This window comes from Onychomys torridus, chromosome 7 (assembly GCF_903995425.1).
Source record: "Onychomys torridus chromosome 7, mOncTor1.1, whole genome shotgun sequence".
NCBI classification, from domain to species: Eukaryota; Metazoa; Chordata; class Mammalia; order Rodentia; family Cricetidae; genus Onychomys; species Onychomys torridus.
The window spans coordinates 112338325-112365139 of NC_050449.1; the positions used below are offsets into that span (position 1 = coordinate 112338325).

At 51.6% G+C, this 26815-nt stretch overlaps 1 protein-coding gene across 1 annotated transcript in view; it reads left to right on the forward strand.

Annotated features, from left to right (window-relative positions):
- Positions 1–25913, forward strand: part of Ttc21a (tetratricopeptide repeat domain 21A) — a 35924-nt gene extending 10011 nt beyond the window's left edge. Inside the window, exons 7-29 of the mRNA XM_036193238.1 lie at positions 36–120; positions 1700–1798; positions 3017–3209; positions 7281–7378; positions 7521–7721; positions 8477–8606; positions 10338–10495; positions 10680–10895; positions 14300–14538; positions 15494–15566; positions 15662–15772; positions 16093–16231; positions 16358–16464; positions 19705–19893; positions 20952–21062; positions 21623–21704; positions 22794–22944; positions 23260–23421; positions 23501–23693; positions 23789–24013; positions 24439–24559; positions 24684–24751; positions 24831–25913. Of these exons, the coding sequence (XP_036049131.1) occupies positions 36–120; positions 1700–1798; positions 3017–3209; positions 7281–7378; positions 7521–7721; positions 8477–8606; positions 10338–10495; positions 10680–10895; positions 14300–14538; positions 15494–15566; positions 15662–15772; positions 16093–16231; positions 16358–16464; positions 19705–19893; positions 20952–21062; positions 21623–21704; positions 22794–22944; positions 23260–23421; positions 23501–23693; positions 23789–24013; positions 24439–24559; positions 24684–24751; positions 24831–24908 (3229 nt within the window). The 3' untranslated portion in view covers positions 24909–25913. The remainder of the gene's footprint in view (positions 1–35; positions 121–1699; positions 1799–3016; positions 3210–7280; positions 7379–7520; positions 7722–8476; positions 8607–10337; positions 10496–10679; positions 10896–14299; positions 14539–15493; positions 15567–15661; positions 15773–16092; positions 16232–16357; positions 16465–19704; positions 19894–20951; positions 21063–21622; positions 21705–22793; positions 22945–23259; positions 23422–23500; positions 23694–23788; positions 24014–24438; positions 24560–24683; positions 24752–24830) is intronic.
- The last annotated feature ends 902 nt before the right edge of the window (positions 25914–26815 follow it).

The following is a 26815-nucleotide window of genomic DNA, read 5'->3' on the forward strand; positions in this document are numbered from 1 at the left end:
GCTGTTGGTTCATGTCGCTTCTCTTGCTGTTCCAGAATCCTTGAGAAAGATGAAAGCAATATTGATGCCTGGCAAATTCTAACTGTGCATGAGCTTGTGAGGGAAGGAAGCACAGCCACAGTAAGTCACCTCAAGACTCAGAAGCTGAGCCAGGGACACGTCTTAGAACTAGGAGGCTGAGGCAGGCTGATCAGATACAAGGTCAAGACCCCATCCCCACAAAAGCCAGCATGGGGGGAAGAGAGCCAGAGCCAGAGGGAGGGGACACCGACTTAGAAGTTAGGCATTGAACAGGTAGGTACAAAGAGGGACCCACTGTAGCCCAAGCCCCAGCCTCAGCCCTGGCTTTGCCTTTTGAGTAGCTAGAAATACGCCATGCTTTGATGAGCCCAGCAAAGCAGAATCTAAGAGGGTCACAGCAGGAGGAAGGAAGTTCTGGTTCCTCCCAACAGCAGAACTCCTGCGATGGTGGGTTTCTGGGTTGGGGTAACATAGAGGAACAGTCCATACCAAGGGAAAACCCTTGAAAAGGGTGCTGGCACTGTCTCTTGGGGAAGGAAGACAGATCTGTTACTACTCCAGGACAGGCCTTCATCAGGCCTGACATCAGCAGGCTCACCATACAGGCAAGGTCAGCATCTTGTGCCCTGTCTTCACCCCTACCTCAAGCTCTGGGGCCTCCCGAAACGTGCCGTGGCTGCCTACTTCTAAATTGTCTTACTGAGGAGAGCAGACCCAGCTGGGCTTTCCTACCCCCCTTTTCTCCCTCTCTTGATCCATGTTGGGGATGGCGAATCAAATGTATAGAGGTCAGAGGACAGCCTGCAGGATGTTCAACCTTCTCCTCCACCATGTGGGTCCCAGGGATAGAACTCAGAATGTCAGGCTTTCCTGCTGAGCCCTCTCTCTGGCCCCTAGGCTTCTCTTCTGACAAAGCTTTGCAGCTGAGAACCCCAGCTTCCCTGCTCCTAGCTGGGGTGTGGGCAGGAGAGTCAAGCACATAAGGGAATCAGTTGCCTGGGTGGCTAGGTGACCTCAGACCTTTTAACCCTCCCTCTGCTGTGCTGGGGAGTCTGGATGGCAACATTCACTTACAGCACTATAGGAGGTCCACTGGGGACGGAGGTGCCCATGTGACACACGTGTCAGAATGGAGCTGAGGACTTGGCTGATGCAAGCTGCATGCAGGGACTTAAAGGGTAACAGTGTGGTCACATGGCCTCTGCCTTGGTGAGGCCAGCAGGGCAGCTTCCTCACACACTCAGGGCAGGGGCCAGGGTCATCCCTGGAGGGAATAATGTTGCTTCAGGCTCCAGTTGTGGGATTTTGAAACAATTTTGATGGCTAGGTCATCTGGGACAAGCAAGGCCGAATCTCAGAGGGTGGCCTCAAAAGTGAGCAAGGAGTGCCCAAAATCTCCCAACTAATGTGCAGTGGGACTGAAAAGTCCCACCAACTCCGGCTTTGTGTTTTGGGGTTTGGTTTTGCTTTGTTCCATTTATCGACAGGATCTGGAACTTCCTGTTTAGTAAGGATGTCCTTGACCCCCTGCCTCTACCTCCTGAGTGCTGGGGTTACAGGCATGCACTACCAGGCTTGGTTTTGTGCTGTGGACCTCAGGGCTTCATGCATGCTAGGCAAGCACTCAGCCACCCAAGCTATGACCCAAACTCCCACATTGTCTCTTTTGTCCCTGCAGGCTACAGATCGTGTTAGAAGTCTAATCAAGGCGCTAGAGACTCGAGAACCCCAGAATCCCAGCCTCCACCTTAAGAAGATTCTTGTGGTCAGTAGACTGGTAAGTAGGCAGCACCCAGTTCCTGACCATGCCCCCCATGAGAAGACCTTGGCTTCTCTCTATGCTCTGAGCACCCAACCCCTCTCCAGTTCAAACCTGGACCTTCTGCCTGGGTAGCCCATCCCTGTGGCCTCTGCCCTTCTCTGGCTGATAACAGTGACATGATGTGGCCACATGTCCTTCCCCCAAGGTGCCCCATGGAGGTGCTGCAGTGACCAGGGAGATGGGGTCTGGAGGGCTTTTAGAGTGGTGGTCCAACCAAGGAGAGGAGGTACCCCAGCCTTGCCATGCAGAACCACACCAGCCCTGACCCAGCACCCATATTCTCCTCATGGTAATGACCTGACAGACAGTCCAACTGGGACTCAGGCATCAAATGTCCAAACAGACCAAGTTGCCAAATAATTTTCACTCCATGGAAAGTTTACAGGAAAAACTAAGAATGAGACCAACCCTGGGCTGCAGAGACCAGAAGGGGTTGCTAAGTACTGCTGCTGGGTGACTGTCCCCCTTCATGTGTATGTCTGAATTTCTCAGCTTTGTCCTCATATGGCATGGGACATGGCTCATCACAGCCACTTCCCATAACCAAACTCAAATAGCTTTTCAACAAGTTTTAGATTAAAAAAAAACAAAAGCAAAAACAACAACAACAAACAAACAAACAAAAAACAGAACCATGCATATCTGGGATCCCAGCAATCAGGGTAGAGGCAAGAGGATCAGGAGTTCAAGGCCAGCCTCGGCTACGTAGCAAGTTAAAGGCCACCTGGGCTACATGAGACTTTGTCACAAAAACAAAGCAACCTGTTGGTAACTACGAAGATCAGTTACTGCTGAGCAGTGGTGGCACACACCTTTAATCCCGGCACTCAGGAAGCAGAGGCAGGATGGTCTTTGTGAGTTCAAGGCCAGTCTTGTCAATAGAGAGAGTTCTAGAACAGCCAGGATACAGAGAAACTCTGTCTTGAAGAAAAAAAAAATCAATTACTGTGGCCAGCCAAGGATGTGTCAGGAGGACCCTGTGGCTGGAGGCAGTTTCCTCAGGAGATGGATAGCTAGCTACATGCACCCAGCTTCCTAGATGGAGCTCCCAGGTACCTCTTGGGCTCTTGGGGCCTTCCCAGCTCTGCTGAAATGCCCCCACTCCTAATGTATCTGCACCCAGCCGGCTTGGGCTGACTAGACTCTCTGTTTCCATGTGTCCACTCTTGGCAGTGTGGGAAGCACCAGGAGGTCCTGCGGCTTGTGAGCGGCTTCCTGGAGCGAATCTTCATGGCCACACCCTCCTGTGCCCTTGTGGCCACAGAGCTGGGCTACCTCTTCATCCTACAGCAGCAAGTGAAGGAAGCATGTCTGTGGTACAAGGAGGCCATGAAACTGGAGGAGAACAGGCTGGATGCCTTGGCAGGTCTCTGCGGGCCAGGCAGGGCAGTGTGGTGTATCCTCCCCGGGCCTGGGAACATTCTCTCCAGACTTGTGTGAGTTTAGGGGGTACTGTACTATTGGGGTCTTCCGGTGAAGCCACCAGTTTAGATGGAAGGCCCAGGACTGATCCACATCATGACTGCAGCACCCACGTCCTACATCAACGAAAATGGGTAGGTCAGTGCATAGTCTGGTGGCCCCGCCCCTTCTCAGTCCCCACAGGCCAGAAGTGGAGATGTCCTAACCACCACCACCCCGACACCCACACACAGAGCCTTTGTATGCACATCCTGACTCCCTGTGTGGATCTGGAGCTGGAAAGCCACCAGGGAGGGCTCTCTGAGGTGTTACTTTCCTGTCTGTCCCAGTATCTTCCTTTGTGTACGTGTCACATGACTTTCCAGAAGCCCTACTTTGTCTTTCTACATTAACACATTTAACCATTCCGAACAGGGAGGCTTTCATGGCTCGTTCACAGCAGAGGCCCCACTCTTTAGCTGATGGTTTTTGTTTTTTCTTTCATTTGTTTGTTTGCTTTGGAGACAAGGTCTCACTATGTTACCCAGACTAGTTTTGAAATTGCAGTCCTTCAGCCTTCTAATTGCTAGGGTTACAGGCGTGGACCAATGTGCCCCAGGTTCTTGCATTTGTTTATTTTGGTTTTTAAGACAGTCTCCTGCAGCCCAGGCTGTTCTCCAGTTCACTGCATAGTCAAGGATGACAGCTGCTGACCCTCCCGCCTCTCTCTACCTCCGGAGTGCTGGGGTTACAAATGTGGCCACCGTGCCCTGTTTATTATGGTGCTGTGTTATTATGTTTTTTGTTTGGTTGTTTGGTTGGTTTGGTTTGGTTTTTGAGACAGGGTCTCTCTGTGTAGCCCTGACTGTCCTGGAACAAACACACTCTGTAGACCAGGCTAGCTCAGAACCCAATGATCTGCCTGCCTCTGCCTTTCCAATGTGGGGATTACAGGCACTCACCACATGGCTGACCAGCGCTAGATTTTGAACCCAGGGTTTTGTACATAGTAACGAGCACTCTATAGACTAAGCAGCGCCCCCAGCCCCTTTCTCTTCTCAACGGGCACCCCCAGCCCCTTTCTCTTCTCAATGGGCACCCTGCCTTTTCAGACATTTTCAAACAACCCCAACACTGTAATCTGCATGCGTTCTGAAGTGCAGAGTTTGCTTGGGGTTGAGGAGGCTGGCACAGTGCTCAGAACAACTGTTCTTGGCTAGCTCTGGGGGAATGAGTGTTTGTGGTCCCTTGTTCTAAACTCCAGCCTCTCTGAGGTAGTGTAATTATCAGAGTAGTTTTAACTTCCTGTTCAGCACATTAGGCTGGCCCTCACACCAACACCTCTCCTCCATCTCAAATCCCATGAAAATTACTTTTTTTTTAAGAGAGAAGTTTTGTTTGTTTTTGTTTTTGTTTTTTGTTTTTTGTTTTTTGTTTTTTGTTTTGGTTTTGGTTTTGGTTCTTTGTGCCTTTCCTGGAACTCGCTTTGGAGACCAGGCTGGCCTCAAACTCACAGAGATCCACCCGCCTCTGCCTCCCGAGTGCTGGGATTAAAGGCGTGCACCACCATGCCTGGTGAAGAGAGATCTTATGTAGTACAGGCTGGCCTCAAATTTGATACATCTGCAAACGGCTTTGAACTGACTCACCTGCCTCTGCCTCCGAGTGTTGGGATTATAGGTATATACCATGAAGGCTTTTATTTATTAGTGTGTGGTTTGCCTGTGTGCAAACCATGGCACACTTATGGAGGTCAGAGGACAGCTTGGATTCTCTTCTTCCACCTTTCCGTGAGTCCCAGGGAATCAAACTCAGATCACCAAGCCTTCGCAGCAAGCACTTTTACCTGCTGACCAATCTTGCCAGCCCTGACGACATTCTTAAAAGATGAGTCCAAGCCAGGTGTGGTGGCCCATGACTTTAATCCCAGCACTCAGGAGGCAGAGACAGGTGGATTGCTGTGGTTTAAGGCCAGCCTGGGCTACATGGAGAGCTCTGGAACAGCCAAGGCTACCATAGATAGAAAGAAGAGATTTCTCCATTGCAACCATGGGAAAGGTTTGGAAAGGTGCCTTTAGCAGACCAGAAGTGTCAAGAACCTCAGAGGCGAATGCTACAAATGCATGGAAATTCTAAGCGTGTCTAGAAACCTGTGAGCCAACATAGGCAGAAAGGAGGCAGCTAAAGACCGAAGCTGGACATGGTAGCCCATGCCTATTATCCTAGCACTCAGAAGACTGAGGCAGAAGGATTCCAAGTCCATGGCTATCCTCCCCACAGAAGCCCCGTCTCCGAGACAAAATGACTAGAGCAGCTTTCTCCAGAGACCCTAGAAATACAAGCCCGAGGTTGAGAGCGGGGGCAAAAGCTGTCAGTGGGGCGGTCAGCCAGGAAGTGCAGCGCTAGAACATTCCTTGTGGAAGCCAAAATGGAGGAGAGAACTGGAGGGAGGAGAGTTGCCCCTGAGGAGCCGGCACCACCACTAGGGCTGTAGAATACAGAAGGAAGGCTCCCCCACCATGTTGAACCTTTACTTCCTAAGTTCCTCATTTCAGGGAAAGCCCCAGCAGGCAGCCAGAGGGTGCAAACTAGTCACAAGTCTGCCTCACACAGACCTTACTGCTCACCAGGCCCAGCCCTTCACTCACATGCTGGAGTCCCCATCTCAGCTGACCTGAAGCGGGAGGTGGGGGATGCGCTGGCCTTGGCTTAGAAGACCCGCCATTGTTACAAGCTGACTCTGTGCTTTTAGGTCTGCCAGCAGTGTGCGTGCGTGCATGGGGAGGGTGTCCAATGGGTCATGCAAATCAGCGGACCTCTGAGGAACAAATGTAAGGTCCCAGAGAGCCTGGGACTTCTTCTGTGTCTGAATACTCTACTATGTCCCATGAATAAAGGGCACCATCAGCTGGGATGTAGATGTACATCTGTCATCCCAGCAGTGGGAGGCAGAAGCCGGAAGAACAAGGGTTCAAGGTCATCCCCAGCTACGTAGATATTGGAGGCCAGCCTAGGCTACATGAGACACTGTCTCGAAAATACTAATGATTAAAAACAAGTTAATAGCCGGGCGGTGGTGGCACTTGGGAGGCAGAGCCAGGTGGATCTCTGTGAGTTCGAGGCCAGCCTGGTCTACAGAGCGAGATCCAGGACAGGCACCAAAACTACACAGAGAAACCCTGTCTCGAATTCCCCCTAATAATCAAGAGCATATGGATTTGAACTCATTCCTTTGTTCCTTTGACATTGTGTGTGTACTGGTGTGGGGTGCGTGCGTGTGCATGTGCCCACAGAGGTCAGAAGAGGGTGTTGGGTGCCCTGGAGTTGGAGTCGCAGGCAGTTGTGAGCCCTCTGTTGTGAGGGCTGGGAACTAACTGGGTCCTCTGAGGGACCTCCAAACCCCCTGGCCCCCAGGGTCTCATGTAGCCCATGACAGCCTCGAATTCCCTATTCTCTCTCTCCAGCCCTCCTTACATTTTAGATTGGGAAAGACTGAAGCAGGGATGTCTGAGTGTGTAAAGTGGTCTCCTGCAAGCCTGATGGCCTGAGTTCAGTCTCCAGCACCTACATAGGAGAGCGCTGACTCCCACACTTGTCTTCTGTCTTCCACATGTGCAATGTGGCACACATGTTCTTCCATGTGCACAAATATACACCATTTTATTTGTCACCATGCTAGGAGTTGAGCCCAGGGCTTCATGCATGCTATACCATGAACCCCTAAATGTAGATCTTTGAGTTGCATATTGCTGTGTGTACATTAATAGCAAATACTTAGAAAAATGTTTGAAGGGTTAAACCCCAAGTTGTTAATGGTGGTTATCAATGGAGCCGTTCTTAAAGTGAACACAGGGGTAATGGGCTTTGTTGCCTTTCTGCTTCAGTTCTGTGCCACACATGCCTCACTCCTTCAGTTTATGCAGATGTGAGCAGACCGCCTGCCTGTTCTCCTCCTTTCCCTGTCTCAGTCCACCCCTGGAGCTGCCAGGCTGCTGTCTCTGCTGCCTGCTCAGCTTCGTTCTTGTCCCATCCACAGGGAACATCTGGTGCCAGATCTTACGAGGCCAGCTGGAAGAGGCTGCGAACCAGCTGGAGTTCCTCAAGGAGGTGCAGCAGTCCCTTGGGAAGTCTGAGGTCAGAGCTAATGGGCAAGATGGCTCCTGGGTGGCATCTCCAGCAGAGGGCCATCAAAATGGCCCACCTTGCGGCTCGGCGCTCACTCGGGCCGGTCCCCACAGCCAGCCTCGGCTCTGAGCCCCAAGCCTCTCTTGCACAGGTGCTGGTTTTCCTGCAAGCCCTTGTGGCGTCGAAGAAGCAGAAGCTGGAGCATGAGGCCACAGCGCTGTTGAAGGAGGCAGTGGAGCTGCATTTCTCCAGCATGCAGGGCCTGGCCCTGAGCCCTGAGTACTTTGAAAAGCTGGACCCCCTCTTTCTGGTCTGCATCGCCAAGGAGTATCTGCATTTCTGCCCCAAGCAGGTTAGGGGAAGACCCATCTTCATGGCAGGGGCCTAAAGTACAGGTGTGGTTGGTGGCCACGCAAAGGACGGAGGCCAGGGCTTTACCTGGCCAGCCACCAAGCAAGATGGAGCTGTGAGCAAGCCCTCAGGGATCTAGTGATTTTTTTTTGTTGTCTTCACTTTTTTTGAGACAGGGTCTCCTGTAGCCCAGGTTAGTCTCTAACCTGCTGTGTAGCCAAAGATGACCTTTGAACTCCTGATCCTCAGGCCCTCACATCCTGAGAGCTGGGATTGCAGGTGTGTGCCACCACACCCAGTTCATGGGGTGCTGTGGATGGTACTGGGTGCTTCTGCAGAGCAAGTGCTCTATCCCCTGAGTGACAGCCCCAGCCCCAGGTCCTGTCAAACTGGAACACACTGAAACCAGATCACCTCAGAGTCTGCTCTGGTACGGAGTTGGATGTCCCAGGTGAGGCGCAAAGCGTCACACCTCTTACAAGCTCCCAGGCCTTTCCGAAGCTGTGGTATAGGCACCGTATTTGGGTGGGGCAGCACACTGGCCATGCACCTGTCCATATCCTGACATGAGCTATAGTCCCAGCACTTAGGAGGTAGAGAAAGGAGGATTAGAAGTTCACGATCATCCTTGGCGCGTAGGGAATTCCAGGCTGTCATAGGCTACATGAGACCCTGGGGGCCAGGGGGTTTGGAAAGAGAAGGTGGTTGGAGAAGAAATAAGACAAACCACACATTTAGCCCCTGATGTTCCCACAGCCTCGGTCACCTGGCCAGCTCGTGTCTCCACTTCTTAAACAAGTCGCTATGATCTTGAGCCCTGTGGTGAAAGTAGCCCCGGCCATGATGGAGCCATTGTATGTGATGGCTCAGGTCAAGTTTCTCTCAGGTGAGCAGCGAATCCTAGCAGACAGAATCCTGGTGGAGCTTCTGCCCTAGGTTGTATCCACAGGCTCCTTGCCTGGGATTCTTTTCCTGTCTGCACGCATGACGCACATACACACCCGCATACATATGTACATACATGTGTGCACAGAACGCTCTGTGGGGAACTAGGAAGGGTGTGTGGGATAGAAAGAGTATTCCCACGAGGCCCTGGATTGTAAGGTTTTCCCTGAGGCCACAGCCAGGTCTGCCAGCTTCTCCCGGCTCACAGTTGAGGCACCAGAGAGAGGGAAGGGAAGAACATCTCATGGATGCCCAGTTGTTCTCTCTGACGCACAGTCCTCCCCTGAAGCACTTCACTCATGGCCTGCACCCATCTTCTTACCTGCAAAGCAGACTGTTCCCATTCTCCAGTTGGCTCTACATTGAGGGTTTCACTCATCTGAGGCTCCTAAGTCCTCATCCCCAAGGCTCTCTGTGCCAGGTTCACTCCTACCTTGAAAGTCTCCTGGGCTCAAGGCCAGGGAAGGACTGTCCCAGAGGCGTTGGCAGCTACCAGGAGGTTTGGGACCAAAGCTAGGTCTCCAAGTGATTAGGTTGCCATGGTGACTTCTTCCTTTCCACAGCACACAGGGCAAGATGAGGGAGTTTGGGACCCAAAAGAAGTGTTTCCCCCACCCCTTCAAGTGACGGACTAGGGGCAGCAGCTGTGGAGAGGCCTGGCTACAGAAGGAGGAAGCGCCCTCTTAGCCCCCTGCACCCTAGCATCAAGGTGCCACTCTCAAACCAGGACTGCCTGCCTGGCTTCGGAGAGGCCCCGAGTCTCTAGTGTCAGGAGTTCAGACTCCCATGAGCTTCAGTGAAGACTTTGTCCCTTGGGCTGAATGGCTTACAGGACTTCATCCTGAGTCACACATCCAAAAGACAGTATGTCAAGGCCCAAGCAGATGTAGTGCCTGCTTAGTATGCCTGAGGTCCTGGGTTCAATTCCTAGCACCACCAAAAATAAAGATAAAAGACAAGGATTAGATAGCAACTTTATGGAGTCAAGCAGACATTAAGTTTACTGAGACTTTCTAACAGGCCTTTCAGGTCAGAGCAAAGAGCTCAGTCATTAAAGCGACTCCCTTGCAAGCACAAGGACCTGAGTTTGACCCCATGCTTGGAATACTAGTGCAGGAGAGGCAGAGATGGGCAGGTGGAACCCCAGGGCTGGCTGGCTGGCTGGCTAGCCTAGCCTACGAGGTGAGCTCCAGGCCAGAGACCGACCCTGTCTCAACACAAGGCAAATGGCTCCTAAGGAATGACACTGGATGTTGTCCTTTGTTGTGCACGTACACATAAACACACACACACACACATAAACACACACTCATACACACACACAAACACACACTCATAAACACACATACACACACATAAACATACACATACACACAAACACACACACATACACATAAACACACACACACACACTTTAAAACTAGGTAAAATGCCAACATTTTAGAGATTTCTGTAAATGCCAGGTTTCTGTAGACCAGGCTGGCCTTGAACTCACAGAGATCCACCTGCCTCTGCCTCCTGAGCGCTGGGGTTAAAATCGTGCACCACCACTGCCCGGCTGCAGGCCAGATTTCTGAATGACTGCGTGTGTGAAATCCATTCTCCCTCTGCTTATTGGGCCTCAGGGGCTCCTGAAGATCCCTGGATGCAGACTTTGGTTTCGTGTTCCTAGGGGAGCTGGAGAATGCCCAGAGCACCCTGCAGCGCTGCCTGGAGCTGGATCCCACCTTAGTGGATGCCCACCTCCTCATGTCCCAGATCTACCTGGCTCAGGGCAACTTTGCCATGTGTTCCCATTGTTTAGAGCTGGGTGTCAGCCACAACTTCCAGGTGAGAGATCTCTACACTCTGTGGCCTACTGCTGGGGCAGGGGAGCGCATACAGACATAAGACTCCCCCAGACCCTCTGCTAACCCACAGGCACGGCAGGCTCATTGGCCCCCCTGGAGAAGTTCCTCAAGCTGCTATGTGAGACAGAGGTGAGCTAGACCCAGCTCTGCTCTTCCTCTCTTAGGTCCGAGATCATCCCCTCTACCACTTCATCAAAGCCAGGGCCCTCAACAAGACTGGTGACTATGCTGAGGCCATAAAGACCTTGAAAATGATCGTCAAGTTGCCCACCGCAAAGGCGGAAGAGAACAAGAAGCTTCGAGGCCCCTCCGTCCAGCCCAGCGAGCGGGCATCCATCCTGCTGGAGCTAGTAGAGGCCCTCCGACTGAACGGGGAGCTGGTGAGACATGCCCTGCTTGGGGCTGGGGTTAGACTCAGTAAATAAAGAGCTTGTGTTGAAAGCATTAGGACCAGAGTTCCAATTGCCAGGACCCACAATATGTGTAAGAGTTTTAGGTTCAATGAGAGAGACCTGCCCAAAGTGGAGAACAACTGAGGAAGACACCTGATGTCAGCCTCTTCCCTCGTGCAAACACACGAGTGTGCACCTGTACACACATGCCTCCACCCCACAATGGGAGCATGCATACACACATGCATGCACACCGAACATATAGACACACAACAAAGAAAGAAATGCTTTGCTCCCATCCCCTAGGCTTGGAGGCCCCAGGAGATCGGCCTGGGAGCCAAGCTCTGATTTTGCCTGATGTTCACTTGGGCTATGATTTGAGCCCTTTTGTTTGTTAGTTTGGCTTGGTTGAGAGAGGGTCTCTTATGTAGCTCTGGCTGTCCTAGAACTCACTATATAGACCAGGCTAGCCTTGAACTCACCGAGATCCCCCTGTCTCTGCAAGAGACAAGAGCAAGACCTGGAGGAGCTGATGTCTGTATGATACCCTGGTCTCACTAGTCTTGCCAGCTTGCAGGATGCAGTGTGTCCTGGACCATCTCTGTGAGCAAGGTCCATAGCCTTCCCGTGCAATGAGCCTGATGGAGACAGGAAACTAGCCTGAAAGGTTTTTTCTCTTTCGGGATACAGGGATCGTGAAGATGGCTCAGTTGGTCAAGTGCTTGTCATGCAAGTGCGAGGACCTGAGTTCAGGCCTTGAGGAAAGGGGAGGCAGCATGGTGGCATATGCCTTTAATCCCAGCTCTGGTGGTTTGAAAGAAAATGGACCCCCAGAGGGAGTGGCACTAATGGGAGGTGTGGCCTTGTTGGAGGAAGTGTGTCACTGTGGAGGAGGGCTTTGAGGTCTCTTGTATACTCAAGCCACATCCAGTGAGACAGTTCACTTCCTGTGGCCTTTGTATCAAGATGTAAGAACTCTCAGCTACCTCTCTAGCACCATGTCTGCCTGCTGGATGCCTTGCTTTCCTCCATGCAATAATGGACTAAATGTAAGCAAGCCATCAAAAATTAAATGTTTTTCTTTATAAGAGTTGCTGTGGTCATGGGGTCTCTTCACAGCAACAGAACCCCCAGACACCACCAGTACTGGAGAAGCTGAGGCAGGCAGAGCTCTCTGCGTTCAAGGCCAGCCTGGTTATAAAGCAAGTTCCGGGACAGCCAGAGCTGTTACACAGAGAAACTTTATGTTTAGAAACAAAAACAAAAAAAGCCATGCTTGGGGACACATGGCTGTAATTCCAGAGCAGGGGAGGTGACGCCAGGAGGCTCTGGGGCTCAATAGCCTGTCAGCCCACTGAAATGACCAAGTTCCAGGGCACTGAGAGACTCTGTTTCAAAAAGTCAGATGAATGGCTATAGGGAACGACGCCTAGACTGACCTCCAGCACACATGTGCTGGTATACCTGCTCATGCTCCAGCATGTAGCTGCAACAGAAAGAGAGAGAGAGAGAAGGAAGGAAGGAAGGAAGGAAGGAAGGAAGGAAGGAAGGAGGAAGGAAGGAAGGAAGGAAGGAAAAGAAAGAAACAAAGAAAGGAAGGAAGGAAGGAAAAGGAAGGAAGGAAGGAAGGAAGCAAGAAAGGAAAAGAAAGAAACAAAGAAAGGAAGGAAGGAAGGAAAAGGAAGGAAGGAAGGAAGGAAGGAAAAGAAAGGAAGGAAGGAAGGAAAAGAAAGAAACAAAGAAAGGAAGGAAGGAAGAAAGGAAGGAAGAAAGGAAAAGAAAGAAACAAAGAAAGGAAGGAAGGAAGGAAAAGAAAGAAACAAAGAAAGGAAGGAAGGAAGGAAAAGAAAGAAAGGAAGGAAGGAAGGAAGAAAAGAAAGAAAGAAAGAAAGAAAGAAAGAAAGAAAGGGGGCTCTCTGGGTAAATATGTGAACTTGGAAGCAACAGGTAGAGATGGATGCTCTATCTGTGCAGAACTAGGACCGCCCCATCCGAAGTTAACTGATAGCACAGTCATTGCTAAAGCTAAGGGTTGGTGTGTCAGGCACCAGCAAGGGAACTGGGTGAAGGACAAGTCCAGATGTTCCCACTGGGGACAGAGGATAAAAGATGGGGCTGTGAAGCCGGGTGGTGATGGCACACGCCTGTAATCCCAGCACTCGAGGGAGGAGGCAGAGCCAGGCGGATCTCTGTGAGTTCGAGGCCAGCCTGGTCTACAGAGCTAGTCCAGGAAAGGCACAAAGCTACAGAGAAACCCTGTCTCAAAACAAAACAAAAACAAAAAACAAAAAACAAAAAACAAAACAAAAAAAACTGAACTGGTAAAAAAAAAACAAAGATGGGGCTGTGAATGGAGTGAGACAGTCCTCCACCCCCAGCAGCACAGGGACATCCCTAGGGTGGCCAGCTCTGACCCACAGAACTGCAGACGGAGGTTCTCAATGCAGCGCCTCTCTGCTTCTGTCCATCCTGGGCTGAGGAGAATAAGCAGGGGATCAATTGAAAGTCATGTCTACAGCCAGACAAAGATGGGGGCCGTGCGCTGTGAGCCAGGGCTCCAGCCAACTTCCTGCAAAGGTTCTCCCAGACGAGGCGCTGCCGGCAGCCCAGGACAGGTTACACTCTGGAGAGTGTGCTCACTCCAGCCTAGTACTTTGAGGGTTTAGGTTTGGGGATCTAGGGTATTTAGTTGTTTGATTTGTTTGTTTGTTTTTGCTTTTTTAACTTCTAAAATTGTACTTACTTATTTTTATGTGTATGCATACATGACCATGTAGGTGTATAGGTTAGAGGACAAATTATGGGAGTTGGCTCCCTCCTTCCACCATATGCATCCTGGGGGTTGAACTTAGCAGCAAGCACTTTGACCTGCTGAGCCATCTCATCACCCCTTCATTAGTTTTTTATTTTTATTTTTATTTTTATTTTTCAAGACAGGGTTTCTCTGTGTAGCTTTGCGCCTTTCCTGGAACTCACTTGGTAGCCCAGGCTGGCCTCGAACTCGCAGAGATCCGCCTGGCTCTGCTTTTCGAGTGCTGGGATTAAAGGCATGCGCCACCACCACCCGGCAGGTTTTGTTTTAGTTTTGTTTTTAACTGTATGTAGTCCAGATTGTCATGAAACTCATGACCCTCCTATCTCCACCCCTCAAGTGATAGAATTGCAGGTGCTCTGACAGTGGGAAGGGTGTGGTTGGATGAGCTGTCCCCATCAGGAGAGGCACAAAGGTGATAGCGGTATCTGTGTTCTAATGACTGGCCCTTGCCTCCACAGCCGCTCTACAGGCAGCTGGGCACCCCCGGGCTGGGATGGAAAAGATGGTATAAATATCCTTGGGTCACCTGTAGTAGATAATTCCAACGAGAGGGGTCTGTTTCGTCTCCACGTTATAGCATGAGGCCACCAAGATCATGCAGGATGCCATCAACGAGTTCAGCGGCACGCCAGAGGAGATGCGGATCACAGTTGCCAATGTGGACTTGGCTCTGAGCAAAGGCAACGTGGACTTGGCACTGAGCATGCTGAGAGGCATCTCACCCAAGCAGCCCTGCTACACAGAAGCCAAGGAGAAGATGGCCAGCATCTACCTGAACACTCGCAAGGACGTGCGCCTCTACATCGGATGCTACATGTAAGGGCCCCACGGCTGCAGCAGACAGCACCTTTGCTGCTGGCTGCAGGGAGGGTCTCTTCATACAGTATGTCTTCAATTTGATCTCCAGAGTGTATGCCCAGGGTGCATTAGACCAAGGTATGAACACCTCGTAGGTCTCCCTGCCCATGGTTGAGTTCTGAGGACCCTCAGCCCTGCTGCCTGCCCTTCCCCTGGCCTCTGCCCTGCATGTTTTACATTATGGTGGGAGCACATAGGCCTGGATCCCAGCACTGATGTCAAAAGAATCATGAGAACACATTCACACCCTGGCCCTCCTTTCTCCCTTTCCTTGAAGAACCATGGTGCAGGGCCTCAGGGTTGACCCATGTGGGATGGGTAAGGAAAGAGAGTGGAAGCTGGAAGCCCAATCCCTCTGTCTCCCAGGATTTGGTGCTGGAACCTCAAGAGGCCCTTCCCAGCCCCTTTCTCTGTGAAAAACCAGGCAGTTTGGGGTTGGGGAGCTGGCAGGGTAGAAACTGATCAACAGGGTAGCATGTCTAGATTGGGCTGAGGTGGGGCTCAGTGGCCGTGTGCCAACCCAGCATCTCAGGAAAAGGAGGTGTAGCTAGAGATGTAGCCCGGTTATGGACTGCTTGCTTAGCATTCCGTTAGCCCTGTGTTCAGTCTTCAGTGTGCCATAAACCCAGGTGGGTCGCCACAATTGTAATCCCTGTACTTGGGAGGTAGAAACTAAAGGATCAAGAGTTGATCATCAGCCTAAGGACATGGACCCTGGCTCAAAAACAACCACACCCAAACAAAGAAACATGCACAATAGTATGACTGCTCATGGGGAAGATCGGAGGGTTGGGGTGGCCTGGATGGCTCAGATGGCTATCAGTGCTCCCCAGGATCTTGGGACTCAAGAATGATAAATAGATGGACACTAGCCAGGCCCAGGCCTGAGAGAGGCAGTTGATTTCTCCTGTAGGGAGCTCTGTGAACATCTGCCCGGTCCCCACAGCAGCCTGCTACTGGGTGATGCTTTCATGAACATTCAGGAGGTAAGTGAGGGAGCTTCTGGGCCTTGCTAACTAGCTCCCCGGATCACTTCTCCAGTGAGAGAAGAGAGACACCCCTTCCATACTTTCCCCACTAGCCTGAGAAGGCCCTGGAGGTGTATGATGAAGCCTATAGAAAGAACCCTCATGATGCCTCCTTGGTCAGCAGGATCGGACAAGCCTACATGAAGACCCACCAGTACACCAAGGTGAGGCTGCCTTGGGGAAGGCCAGCCATGCAGGGACAGAAGTAGAAAGCCCAGGAGTTGGGGGTTTAGATGGGAAGGGACCGAGTATTTCACTACAGCTTCCTGCTGAGAGTGTGACCAGTGGTGAGCTCTGCAGTCTGCACTGTGGCCCTGCCTGCTTCATCTGAGGCCTGAACCCTGTTGGGAGGTGGGGGTGGGGCATTCACCTTGGCCATCTGTGTGCTGAGGGGCAATCTGATGAAGTGGCTGCTGAAGGGGCATGGTGCCAGCCACTCCCATGCAGAGCCAAACTGAAGCCAATATTTCCTATTTGCACTAAGGCCATTAATTACTATGAGGCTGCCCAGAAGATCAGCGGGCAGGACTTCCTGTGCTGTGAACTGGCCGAGCTGCTCCTGAAGCTGAAGAAATACCACAAGGCAGAGAAGGTGCTGAAGCAGGCCTTGGAACGAGATTCGGGTGAGGTGGTGTTCGAACTCATCCTGCCTCTGTCCTCCTTGGCCCTCCCACATTAGCTGGGGACGTGAACCCAGCCCTCCCCATCAACCCAAGGGCCAGACTACTCTGACTGGCATTTCTCTCTAGGGGTCAAGGATATTCCATCCATGATGAATGAGGTGAAGTGCTTGCTTTTGCTGGCAAAGGTTTACAAGAGCCATAAAAAAGAGGATGTGGTTGAAACGCTGAACCAGGTAACTGACCCAAGTTCTTTATCTGTAGCTCCTGATGTCGGGAGGAAGGAAGGCTCGGCCCATGGGTCTGCCCTGCTCACTCACTCTACAGCCCTGCTCCTCAGTGATAGCACACCTGAGAATGCTGGGCTGGGCTGGGAGGGGCCAGGAGATGGTGACTTGGTCCTAAGGATGATGTGGTAGCAGATGACATTGGCAGCAGTTCCCTGCATTAAAAGCTCTGGCCTGGCCTTGCTTTTCCCCCTCTCCTTGCCTCCCTCTGTTCCTTCCTCCTGCCCTCCCTTCCTTCCTTTTGAGACAGGGTCTTACTGTGTTTACTAGGCTAGCCTAGAACTCACTATGTAGCCCAGGCTGGCCTTATGGTAGTCGTCCTGCCTCAGCCTGCTGAGTGCTGGTACCCAGGTAAGTGTTACTATGTCTGGCTTCTCTGCTCTCTCTTTAAGTTTTCTTGGTGGTGCTTCAAGCTAAACATTGTGACATTTCTATCTAATAGATAAAGCCCAAAGACATGAAGACATAAACCCAAAGCTAAGTAGAGATGTTTACAACTTAAGGTCATTTGCTCTAGAGTTCTAGAACTTTTTTCAGTAGTGTGAAAGCTGTATACATGCATTCACTAGGAACTGTACTTCAAGTCCTGAACTTTTACTTTTCCTGCGCTGGAGATAGGTGGCGCTGTTCCGCCTTGGAAATGCTAGCAGTGGCAGTGGGCACAGTGGCAGGAGCAACAGCTTCCAGCTGGCCACTCTCTCTCACCCAGCGCTCTACAGTGCTCTTGTTGCTAAGCTTTGATGCTCAGTAGGTTAGGTACAGTCAATGCAATTTTTTTTTTCAAGACAGGGTTTCGCAGTGTAGTCTGGCTGTCCTGGAACTCTCTTTATAGACCAGGCTTGCCTCAAACTCAGAGATTCCCTCTGCCTGCTTCCCAAGTACTGGAGTTAAAGGAGTGTGCCACCACTGCCCAGCTCTAGTCAATGCAAAAAAAGTTTTTATATAATTTATTTAACTTTATTTTATGTACACTGGTGTGAAGGTGTCAGAACTCTTGGAACTAGAGTTACAAGACAGTTGTTAGCTGCCATGTGGGTGCTGGGAACTGAACCCAGGTCCTCTGGAAGAACAACCAGTGTTCCTAACCCCCTGAGCCATCTCTCCAGCCCCCGTCAATGCAATTTTTAAAAGATTTACTTTTATTTTATCCATATGAGTGTTTACCTACACATATGCATGTGTAACACATGCGTGTCTTGTGCCTGTGGAGACCCAAACAGGGCATTAGATTCCTTAGAACTGGAGTTCTAGGTGGTTGTGAGCTGTCTGATGTGGGTGCTGAGAACCAAACTTGGATTCTTTTTGTTGTTGTTGTTTCAAGATTTATTTATTTATTATTTATACAGCATGTATTACTGCAGGCCAGAAGAGGGCACCAGATCTCATTACAGATGGTTGTGAGCCACCATGTGGTTGCTGGGAACTGAACTCAGGACCTCTGGAAGAACAGACATTGCTCTTAACCTCTGAGCCATCTCTCCAGCTCCAAACTCGGCTTCTGTATGACAGCAGTGTGTGCTCTAAACTGCTGAGCCATCTCTCCAACCCAAGAATTTTGAATTATTATTATTATTATTATTATTATTATTATTATTATTATTGAAACAGTATCTCACTCTATAGCCCTAGCTGGCCTAATACTTCTATGTAGACCAATGTTCTCAAGCTGTGGGTCACGCAACCCCTACGGGGGTGGGGGAGGGGAGACAAGCTACTTTCACAGATGCCGCCTATCAGAAAACACAGATAATTACATTGCAGTTCATTACAGTAGCCAAATTACAGTTAGGAAGTAGCAACGAAAATAATTTTATAGCTGGAGGTCACCACAACATGAGGAACTGAATTAAAGGGTCGCAGCATTAGGAAGATTGAGAACCACTGATATAGAATAAGCCAGCCTTGAGCTCAAAGATCCCCCTGTCTTGGCCTCCCAAGTCCTAGGATTAAAGGAGTGTATCTTTTACTTGCAAGGTGTTTGCCTTCTAATGGGTTTATCGTAAGTGACGGAGATGGAGCTAAGACTGAAGTCTGGCCTGTACCAACACATCTTTCCATACTGGGCTGCCTCGATCCAAGTGCCTGTGGCATTCCTATCATGCCTCCCTCACTTGCCTCCCACTTGTTCCTGGGATACCTGTGTAGTTCTAGAGGGAGAGAGGGAGAGCCCCTCACCACTGGCCACCGAGGAGCCTTCTCTTTTTTGTTGTTCTTCTTCTTGTTGTTTTTAGAGACATGGTTGCTCTGTGTAACAGCCCTGGCTGCCCTGGAACTCGCTCTGTAGACCAGACTGGCTTTGAACTCACAGAGATCTGCCTGCCTCTGCCTTCCAAGTGCTGGGATTAAAGGCATGCGACACCATGCCCAGCCAAGGTGACTTCTCTTAATTACCATCCAATCCGAACTTATCTCTTTGTTCTTGAGGAGCCCAGCACTAGTTTGTACCCACTTCCTGCAACTTGGCTGTCTTTCCTGTTCCACACCTCATCTGTTCACATCTTGGATATGTGAGAACTCCCTCAAATTCCAGAGGGGACATAGATGCAGAGCAAATGTACCCATCAAAGCACAGACCTGGGATGTAGCTTAGTTGCTAACATACACAGAGGTCTTGGCTCTGTCTTCCGTACTACACAAACCAGGCATGGTCACGCAGGATCAGAGGTTCAAAGTCATCCTTGGTTATATAATGAGTTCCAGGCAAGCCTGGAATGTGTAAGACCCTGTCTCAAACAACAACAAAAACCCAGCCTGAGCTGGGTTTGGTGGCACACGACTTTAATCCCAGCTCTCTGGAGGCAGAAGCAGGACAGGTCTACACAGCAAGTTCCATATATCAGCCAGGGCTACATGGTGAGGCCCTGTCTCAAACCAAGGCCATAAACACAACTAGTAACAATTCCCCAGCCTGCTCTGGGCAAGTATCCTGCAGGATAGCCAAAGCAACTCAGACAACCAGCCTCTCGGTGTGATGGAGGCAGCAAGTACAGGAGAGTTTACAATCCTTCCCTCTGCCCCTCCCTGGGGGGGAGGGGGGCAGTGCAGGCCGACCTCCTGTGTGCTGAGGGAGTGGCCCAGATTGCCTCCAGACACCCTTTCTGACAGTGCCAGCTATGGAACACACTGGGAAACCCTGTGGCCTGGAGCCTGAGCACAGGTTCTGACCCTGGCCTTGCTGGTTCCCCCAAGGCCTTGGACGTCCAGTCCCGGATACTGAAGAGAGCCCCTCTGGAACAGCCAGAACTGATCCCCTTCCAGAAGCAGCTGGCGGCCTCCATCTGCATCCAGATTGGGGAGCACCATCTGGCAGAGAAGGACTTCGACAGCGCTGTGAAGTCCTATAAGGATGCCCTCTCCTACTCACCGACGGACAATAAGGTGTGTGGCCCTCGAAATGGCACCCCGGGGCTGGGGGTGGCTCAGAGGGTACAGTACTTGCCTAGCATTCACAAGTAGCTGCAGGTGTGAAGGCAAAAAGGCTAGCTCGCTGAGGCCTCTGGGGCAACAAGCAGCTCTGACTGACCCTGGGCCCTCACCTGCGACAGCCAGCTTTGAACTGTTTCCGAAGGCTGGAATGGGAAAGACAGCTCTGAAAGTCAATGCTGGCCTGTGGTGGGGTGATTCATGGTTGCCAGGCTGCTGCATGGGGATTGGGCCAAGGCTGTTCAAGCCAGTTGAGAGTTGTGGGAGCGGCGTGGTACCAGATGAGGAAACGGTTCACACTAAATTCACACTCAATAAGGAGTCCATCCATTGGAAGAGTGATTGCTCAGTCCCCGCACCACATAAAACCTGTCATCTCAGCACTTAGGGGTGGAGGCAGGAGGTCATCCTTGACTACATGCAATGAGTTGGAGGCTAGCCTACAATACATGAGACATGTCTCAAAAAAAATAGTTAAATATGTTGTATGAAAAAAGTAATACAAAAATTAGCTTGGGGATTGGGGGTTTAGCTCAGTGGTAGAGCACTTGCTTAGCAAGTGCAAGGCTCTGGGTTCGATCCTCAGCTCAAAAAAAAAAAAATTAGCTTAGTAACTGTTCACTTAGTGACAGGCCTTGGAGACAGTGGGTCAGGGCATGACCCTCACTTAAGACTGCCCTCAGGCAAGAGGAAAAGAGTAGCCTGTAGGAGATTCTAACAGGTTGCCATCTGTCCCGGAATCCAGGATGCAGAGAAGTCCCCAGAGGATAGAGCAGAGGCCAAAGGATGAGATTAGTGGGTCAGCCAGTGGATGAAACCAGCAGAGTGGCAGGGAACCTGGGTGAGGGAGGGAGCGCGGGAGCTATCATCTGTCTGAAGCACAGAGGCCTGTTTTAAAAGCGAGCTGACAGACACGGCCCAGAGGGAGTCAAAGGTGATTGCCAGGTTTTCCCAGGACGAGCGGCGCTGGCTTGTTTCCTCTGTCTGTCTGTCTGTCTGTCTGTCTGTCACAGGTGGCGCTGGAGCTGGCGCAACTCTACCTGCTCCAGGGGCAGCTGGACTTATGTGAACAGCGCTGTGGCCCCCTCTTACAGATAGAGCAGACCCACGAGAGAGCTGCCGTGGTAGGAGATGCCATGTCCGTCCGTCCCCCCCACCCCCCCTCCTCCCCGGGGTCCTGTGACAGATTTGGGCTGCTTCCTAATTATTTAACCTCAGACGCCACACCACACTGGCCCACCCTAAGAGCTTTGGGGCCCTGTCCCAGCCACTTGCTCTGCCCTTCTTGGGGGAGGGATGGGAAGACCAGCAGGGGGCAGCAGCAACCTCTAGGCCAGGCGGGGAGGCGCGCAGCGGGAGCGGGTATGGTTGGACCAACTTCAGGGGAAAACACACCCACTGTTAAGTGAAGGTGAAGGTCAGGTGATTGGAGGCCTGTGAAATAACCCTCCCTGGTCAGCCTTCAGGCTTGTCTGTCAACCGCACCTCTCCAGGGTCACCCCAGACAGACCCACACCTAGCAGGGTCGGAGAGTTACCCCGCAGTCTTCACCTTCTGGTAGGGTCTCTGGAGCTCACAGGCTCTCCGGGTCAGGGAGGCTACCTGGGGAGTCTTGGGCTTTCTTTTCATGCCAGACCCCAGGAAACCGCCGTCAGGAGTATGCAGGTTGTGTGTCTTCTGATAGATGCTGGCAGACCTGATGTTCAGGAAACAAAACTGTGAAACGGCCATCAGTCTCTACCGCCAAGTGCTGGAGAAAGCTCCAGGTAACTGGGACCAGAAGGCTGCTCCCACCCAGCCAGGGCGGCTATCCCAGAGAAGGGTGGGCCTTCTCCCTCCTTCCTGACTGGGCAGAGGAAGCCCCTTCCTTCCCAATTGTTCCCAGAGAGGCAGGAAACTGATAAAGACCCAGAACGTGGCAGCCCTTCCTGAGTCCAAGGGGCCAGTTCCTGGACCTGGTCGCTTGGCACTGGGACCAGGACAGTCTGTCTGTCCCCCATATTACAGCTACTGGGACTCAATACAGTCCCTTCTATGGTCACGCCCACTTGGAAGTCGCTAGATGTTCTCTCTAGATTGATAACCACACCCCTAGCTGCTACTGAATGAAACAGCTGCTTTGAGGGTCAGACCTGGAGCTCAAGCCAGAGGCCCGGTAAGCCCACAGTGCTTGCCACACAGGCCTAGCAGCTGTGGATAGGAGCAGTCTGAGTCAGGCTGCCTGGGTCGGAGTCCTGGCATCACTCATCAGCCATGCAGCCTTTGAAAAACATCACTCCTCCATGGTCAGTGTCCTCATCTGTCAAATGGGGACAGAAAGAGTACTCAGTTAGTTAGATCACAGGTGGAACACACAGAGCCAGTACAAGGTGAGTGCTAGATAGTTAGGGCTGCTGTCACTGTGTGTGGAGGAGAGTGCCTAGCGGTCAGGGGGCAACATGGGTGCCCTGCTCTGTCACCTTCATCTTGTTCCCTTGAGACAAGATCTCTCACTGATCTTGAACTTGTCTGATAAACAGCAAACCCCAGAAATCCTCCAAAGTCAGGATTACAGAGACGTGTGGCCACAGCTTGCTTATTAGATGGGTGCTGGGGATTTGAACTCAAGTCTTCGTGTTTGTACACCAAGTGCTCTACTGACCAAAACATGTCCCCAGACCTGCCTGTCGATATTTTAAGCACTGTATAATTTTCTCACTCTTGCGTATAGAATGTCTCTGCTCAGCCTAAACAAATAGTGTCTCCTGGGACCTCTTCAAGGTCCAGCACTCACTCCTCCCTCATCAGACCTTAGAACACCAGCCTGGTGCAGTTACTGTCCACTGCACGCCACAGACTTCTGCTCTCATTTTTAGACAATTTTTTGGTATTGAATAAGTTGATCGATCTGCTGCGACGGAGTGGCAAGCTTGAAGAGGCTCCTGCTTTCTTAGAACTGGCCCAGAAGGTGTCTAGCCGGGTGCCTTTGGAGCCAGGGTTTAACTACTGCCAAGGCATTTACTACTGGTGAGTTAGGTTTGTGTATACTAAGGGTCAGTGGTGGGATAAGAGGCCTTCCTTGCAGATAGCTAGGGTCTTGCTCCATGGAGGGGAAGCAGAGAGCAGCCTCCAGGAAACCTTCAGACCAGATATCCAGCAGAGCAGCTTTGAGCAAGTGCCCTCTATGTGCCCTGGTGTCCATGTACCCTGGTGTCCATGTGCCCTGGTGTCCATGTACCCTGGTGTCCATGTGCCCTGGTGTCCATGTGCCCTGGTGTCCATGTACCCTGGCCTTCTACAGTTCCTCTTACTGGCTCCTGGCATTTCCTTCATTCTTTGAAGGCACATTGGACAGCCCAACGAAGCTCTGAGGTTTCTGAACAAAGCCCGAAAGGACAGCACGTGGGGCCAGACTGCCACCTGCTACATGGTACAGATCTGTCTGAACCCCGATAACGAGGTTGTCGGTGGAGACGTTTTTGAGAGCCTGGTGGCTGACAGCAAGTAAGAGGGATGGGGGATGGGAGGGAGGCCAGGTGAGGGCCACAGGAGCAGGCTGTCAGCGTAAGTCCCATGCCTGCAGCTCTGCCAGTCGGAAAGAGTCCCAGCAGCACGGGGTGCGCACTGCAGAGAGGCTCCTACGGGAATTTTACCCACACTCTGACTCCGGGCAGACCCAGCTGCGGCTGCTGCAGAGCCTCTGCCTGCTGGCCACCAGGGAGAAGGCGAATGTCGAGGTGGCTCTGGGTGCCTTTATCGAGATGGCCCAGGCTGAGGTGCGGGAGCTAGGGATGGGTTTTGGCGGGCGGGCAGGGGTCAAGATGGGGGTGGCAGCCAGAGTGCTCCAATGTCTGCTCCCGTGGGTGTGCAGAAGGACAGTGTCCCTGCCTTGCTGGCCATGGCACAGGCCTACATGCTACTGAAGCAAGTCCCCAAGGCCCGTACACAGCTGAAGCGTCTGGCCAAGGTCCCATGGACACTGGATGAGGCCGAAGACCTGGAAAAGAGTTGGCTTCTGCTGGCAGACATCTACTGCCAAGGCGGCAAGTTTGACCTGGCCTTGGAGCTGCTCCGCCGTTGCCTCCAATACAACAAGGCAGGGCTCTTTGGGATGGGCAGGGTAAAGGAGGTGTGAGCATGGTGGGAGGAGGTGGAGTCAGAGAGACAAGTCGGCAAACCTGGGCTGGAACCAGGAGCCAGGGCCAAGGAAGAAGGCAAGCTTACAGGGGTCAGGCGTAGCCAGGAGAAGGGAACAGAATGCCTGAGAGGCATGAGGGAGGTCAGTGGGCTTGAGGGACGTACAAGGATTAGCTTCTGACAGGTGGGATGTTGGTAGAGGGGGTTGTGCCAGCTTTTGAGTAAGGAGTGGGTACACAGTTAACCCCTGAAAATGTTGAGGGTGTTCTTGGGGGTCCCTGTGTACTTTGGGGTTAATACTGCCATCCAGTTGCCCTCCTGGTCCCACCCTGAGGATCATGGTGGCTGCTTTGGGGCAGATGTGCTAACTGGCTTCCCCTGCAGTCTTGCTGCAAGGCCTATGAATACATGGGTTTCATCATGGAGAAAGAGCAGTCCTACAAGGATGCAGCCACCAACTATGAGCTGGCCTGGAAGTACAGTCACCAGGCCAGCCCTGCCATCGGTAAGGCAGCAGGCCAAGGCACCCAGAGGCTAGTGCCCTCATCCTAGTGCCCAATCCTGTGTCCTGGCAGTTGAGGGGGCCAGAGGGCTCCCCAGTTACCGGGTGTCTCCCTACCTCTGGACAGGTTTCAAACTGGCCTTCAACTACCTGAAAGACAAGAAGTTTGTAGATGCCATCGACGTCTGTCACAGTGTAAGTCACCGGCAGGAGTGGGATGGTGCAGGGCCCCCTGCCTGGTTCTGCACATCTGATCTGTCTCTCTCTGTACCAGGTCCTGACAGAGCACCCCAACTACCCCAAGATCAGAGAGGAAATTCTGGAGAAAGCCCAAGGGTCCCTGAGGCTCTAGCTGTGGCTGGAAAGGTCTTGAAGAAGCCATCCATCTACAGACGCTTCATGGGGAGAGTAGGAAGTGCATCGGTGGAGAAAGAATTGGGAAAATGACATATTCTCGCCATTTCTGTATTGTCTGTGGCTTATTGCCTCAAGTCATGCTTCATGTGTCTTGAGGGTATCTGGAAGCTTTATGTTTTCAAGGCCTAAGAAGCAGCTTTTCCTGGGGAAGGAAGACAGCGGCTTAGCTTACCCCAGGGCTTGCTGGTCCTTCCTCACAGACCCCACTTTTTGTTCCAGACTCTTGAAGAAGCAGAACAAAGAAAGAGATCTCCCAGTGGAATGATGGCTAGGGAAAAAATCACCCTATAGCCAATTCAAGTGTCCCATGCCCCAATCTTGTCCCCAGTATCTCGGAACTAGAGAAGCAGCTGCACCCCCCCATGTCCACTGAGTCTGCCCTGGCAGTAGGCTCAGTCCGGGGGAATCACCTGCAGAAGGACCCCAAGCTAAGGCCCTGTGTAAGAGGGTCAACAGATTGTCAAGGCCCATCATCCTCTCTGAGGACATTGTGTCCCCACCCTCCTCCCCCAAGCTGGACTTCACCCGGTTGAGACAAGCATATTACCTCTGAGCCCCATCTTGTCCCTACAATCACCACGCTTTGGATTTTGTAAAAGATATTGGCCAGCCAGCTCACCTTCCAGGATCCCACTTAATGCCTAAAGGGGCAGGTGCATTGCAGTGTCCCTGTTCAGGTAGCTAAAGGTCATTGTGCCTGGTGAGAGAACTCACCTTTGCTGGGTTCCCAGTACAACTCTCCGTTTCCCCGGATGGAATTGTAGGCCAGTCCAGCCTCAGGGGAAGGAACTCGGAACTGGGTGTCTGGAGGCCTAAGGTGTTGCCCCTCTCAAGTGCTCACTCTCTCTGGGTGTCAGCGCTCCACTCTTAGATCTGGGTAGTATGTGACTTTGTTGGTGGAACACTTGCCCAGCATGCATGAACTCCTGAGTTTGACCCCCCAGCACCACATAAACCAGCATGGTGTTCACACCTGGAACCCCAGCACTTTGGAGGTGTGGGCAGGAAAATCAGAAGGTCGGTCAAGGTTATCAGAACATCATCTGAGGTTATCTTAAACTATGTAAGACCCGTCTCAAAAGAGAAAAAGATTCCATTTCCCAAATCTTGAGTCATGCTTTGCCAGTAATAGCTAGAAAATATTTATGGTAATGGATGGAAGTGAGAGTCTCGTGTTCCCTAGGTACACAGTACTCCTGAACTACACCTTTTGCCTTAAACTGAATGACGATGTGCTTATCCATGTTTACATCGTAGCTAGTACAACAGATTTAGGAAATCTTGGGAGCTGTTGAAAAGGGTAGATTTCAGCTGGTGGGGCACACCTTTAATCCCAGCACTTGGGAGGCAGAGGCAGGTGGAGCTCTGAATTCAAGGCCAACCCTGGTGGACAGAGTGAGTTCTGGGACAGCCAGGGCTACACAGCCAGCTGCAGTTTCAAGAAAAAAGACTGAGATAGCTCAGGAGGGAAAGGTTCCCAACTCTGATGATCTGAGTTGGATCCCTGGGTCCCACACGGTGGAAAGAGAGAATCAACTCCCAGAAGTTGTCCTCTGACCTCCACACAAGAATTGTGGTGTGTGTAAACTCATGTTTATACACAAAATAAAAATATGACTAAATTAATGAATATAGTAGTCTCAAAATAAAGGCCTTAGTGTGGGTAGGATGTAGATGTGTGGTGGCAAAGCATGGCCTACCAAACAGTGCAGCTTGGGCTCCATGACACCATGTCTCAAAGCAGGAGGCTGTGTGTGTGTGTGTGTGTATGTGTGTGTGTGTGTGTGTGTGTGTGTGTGTGTGTACCTGTGTGTTGGGACAACTTCTATAATCCCAGCATTT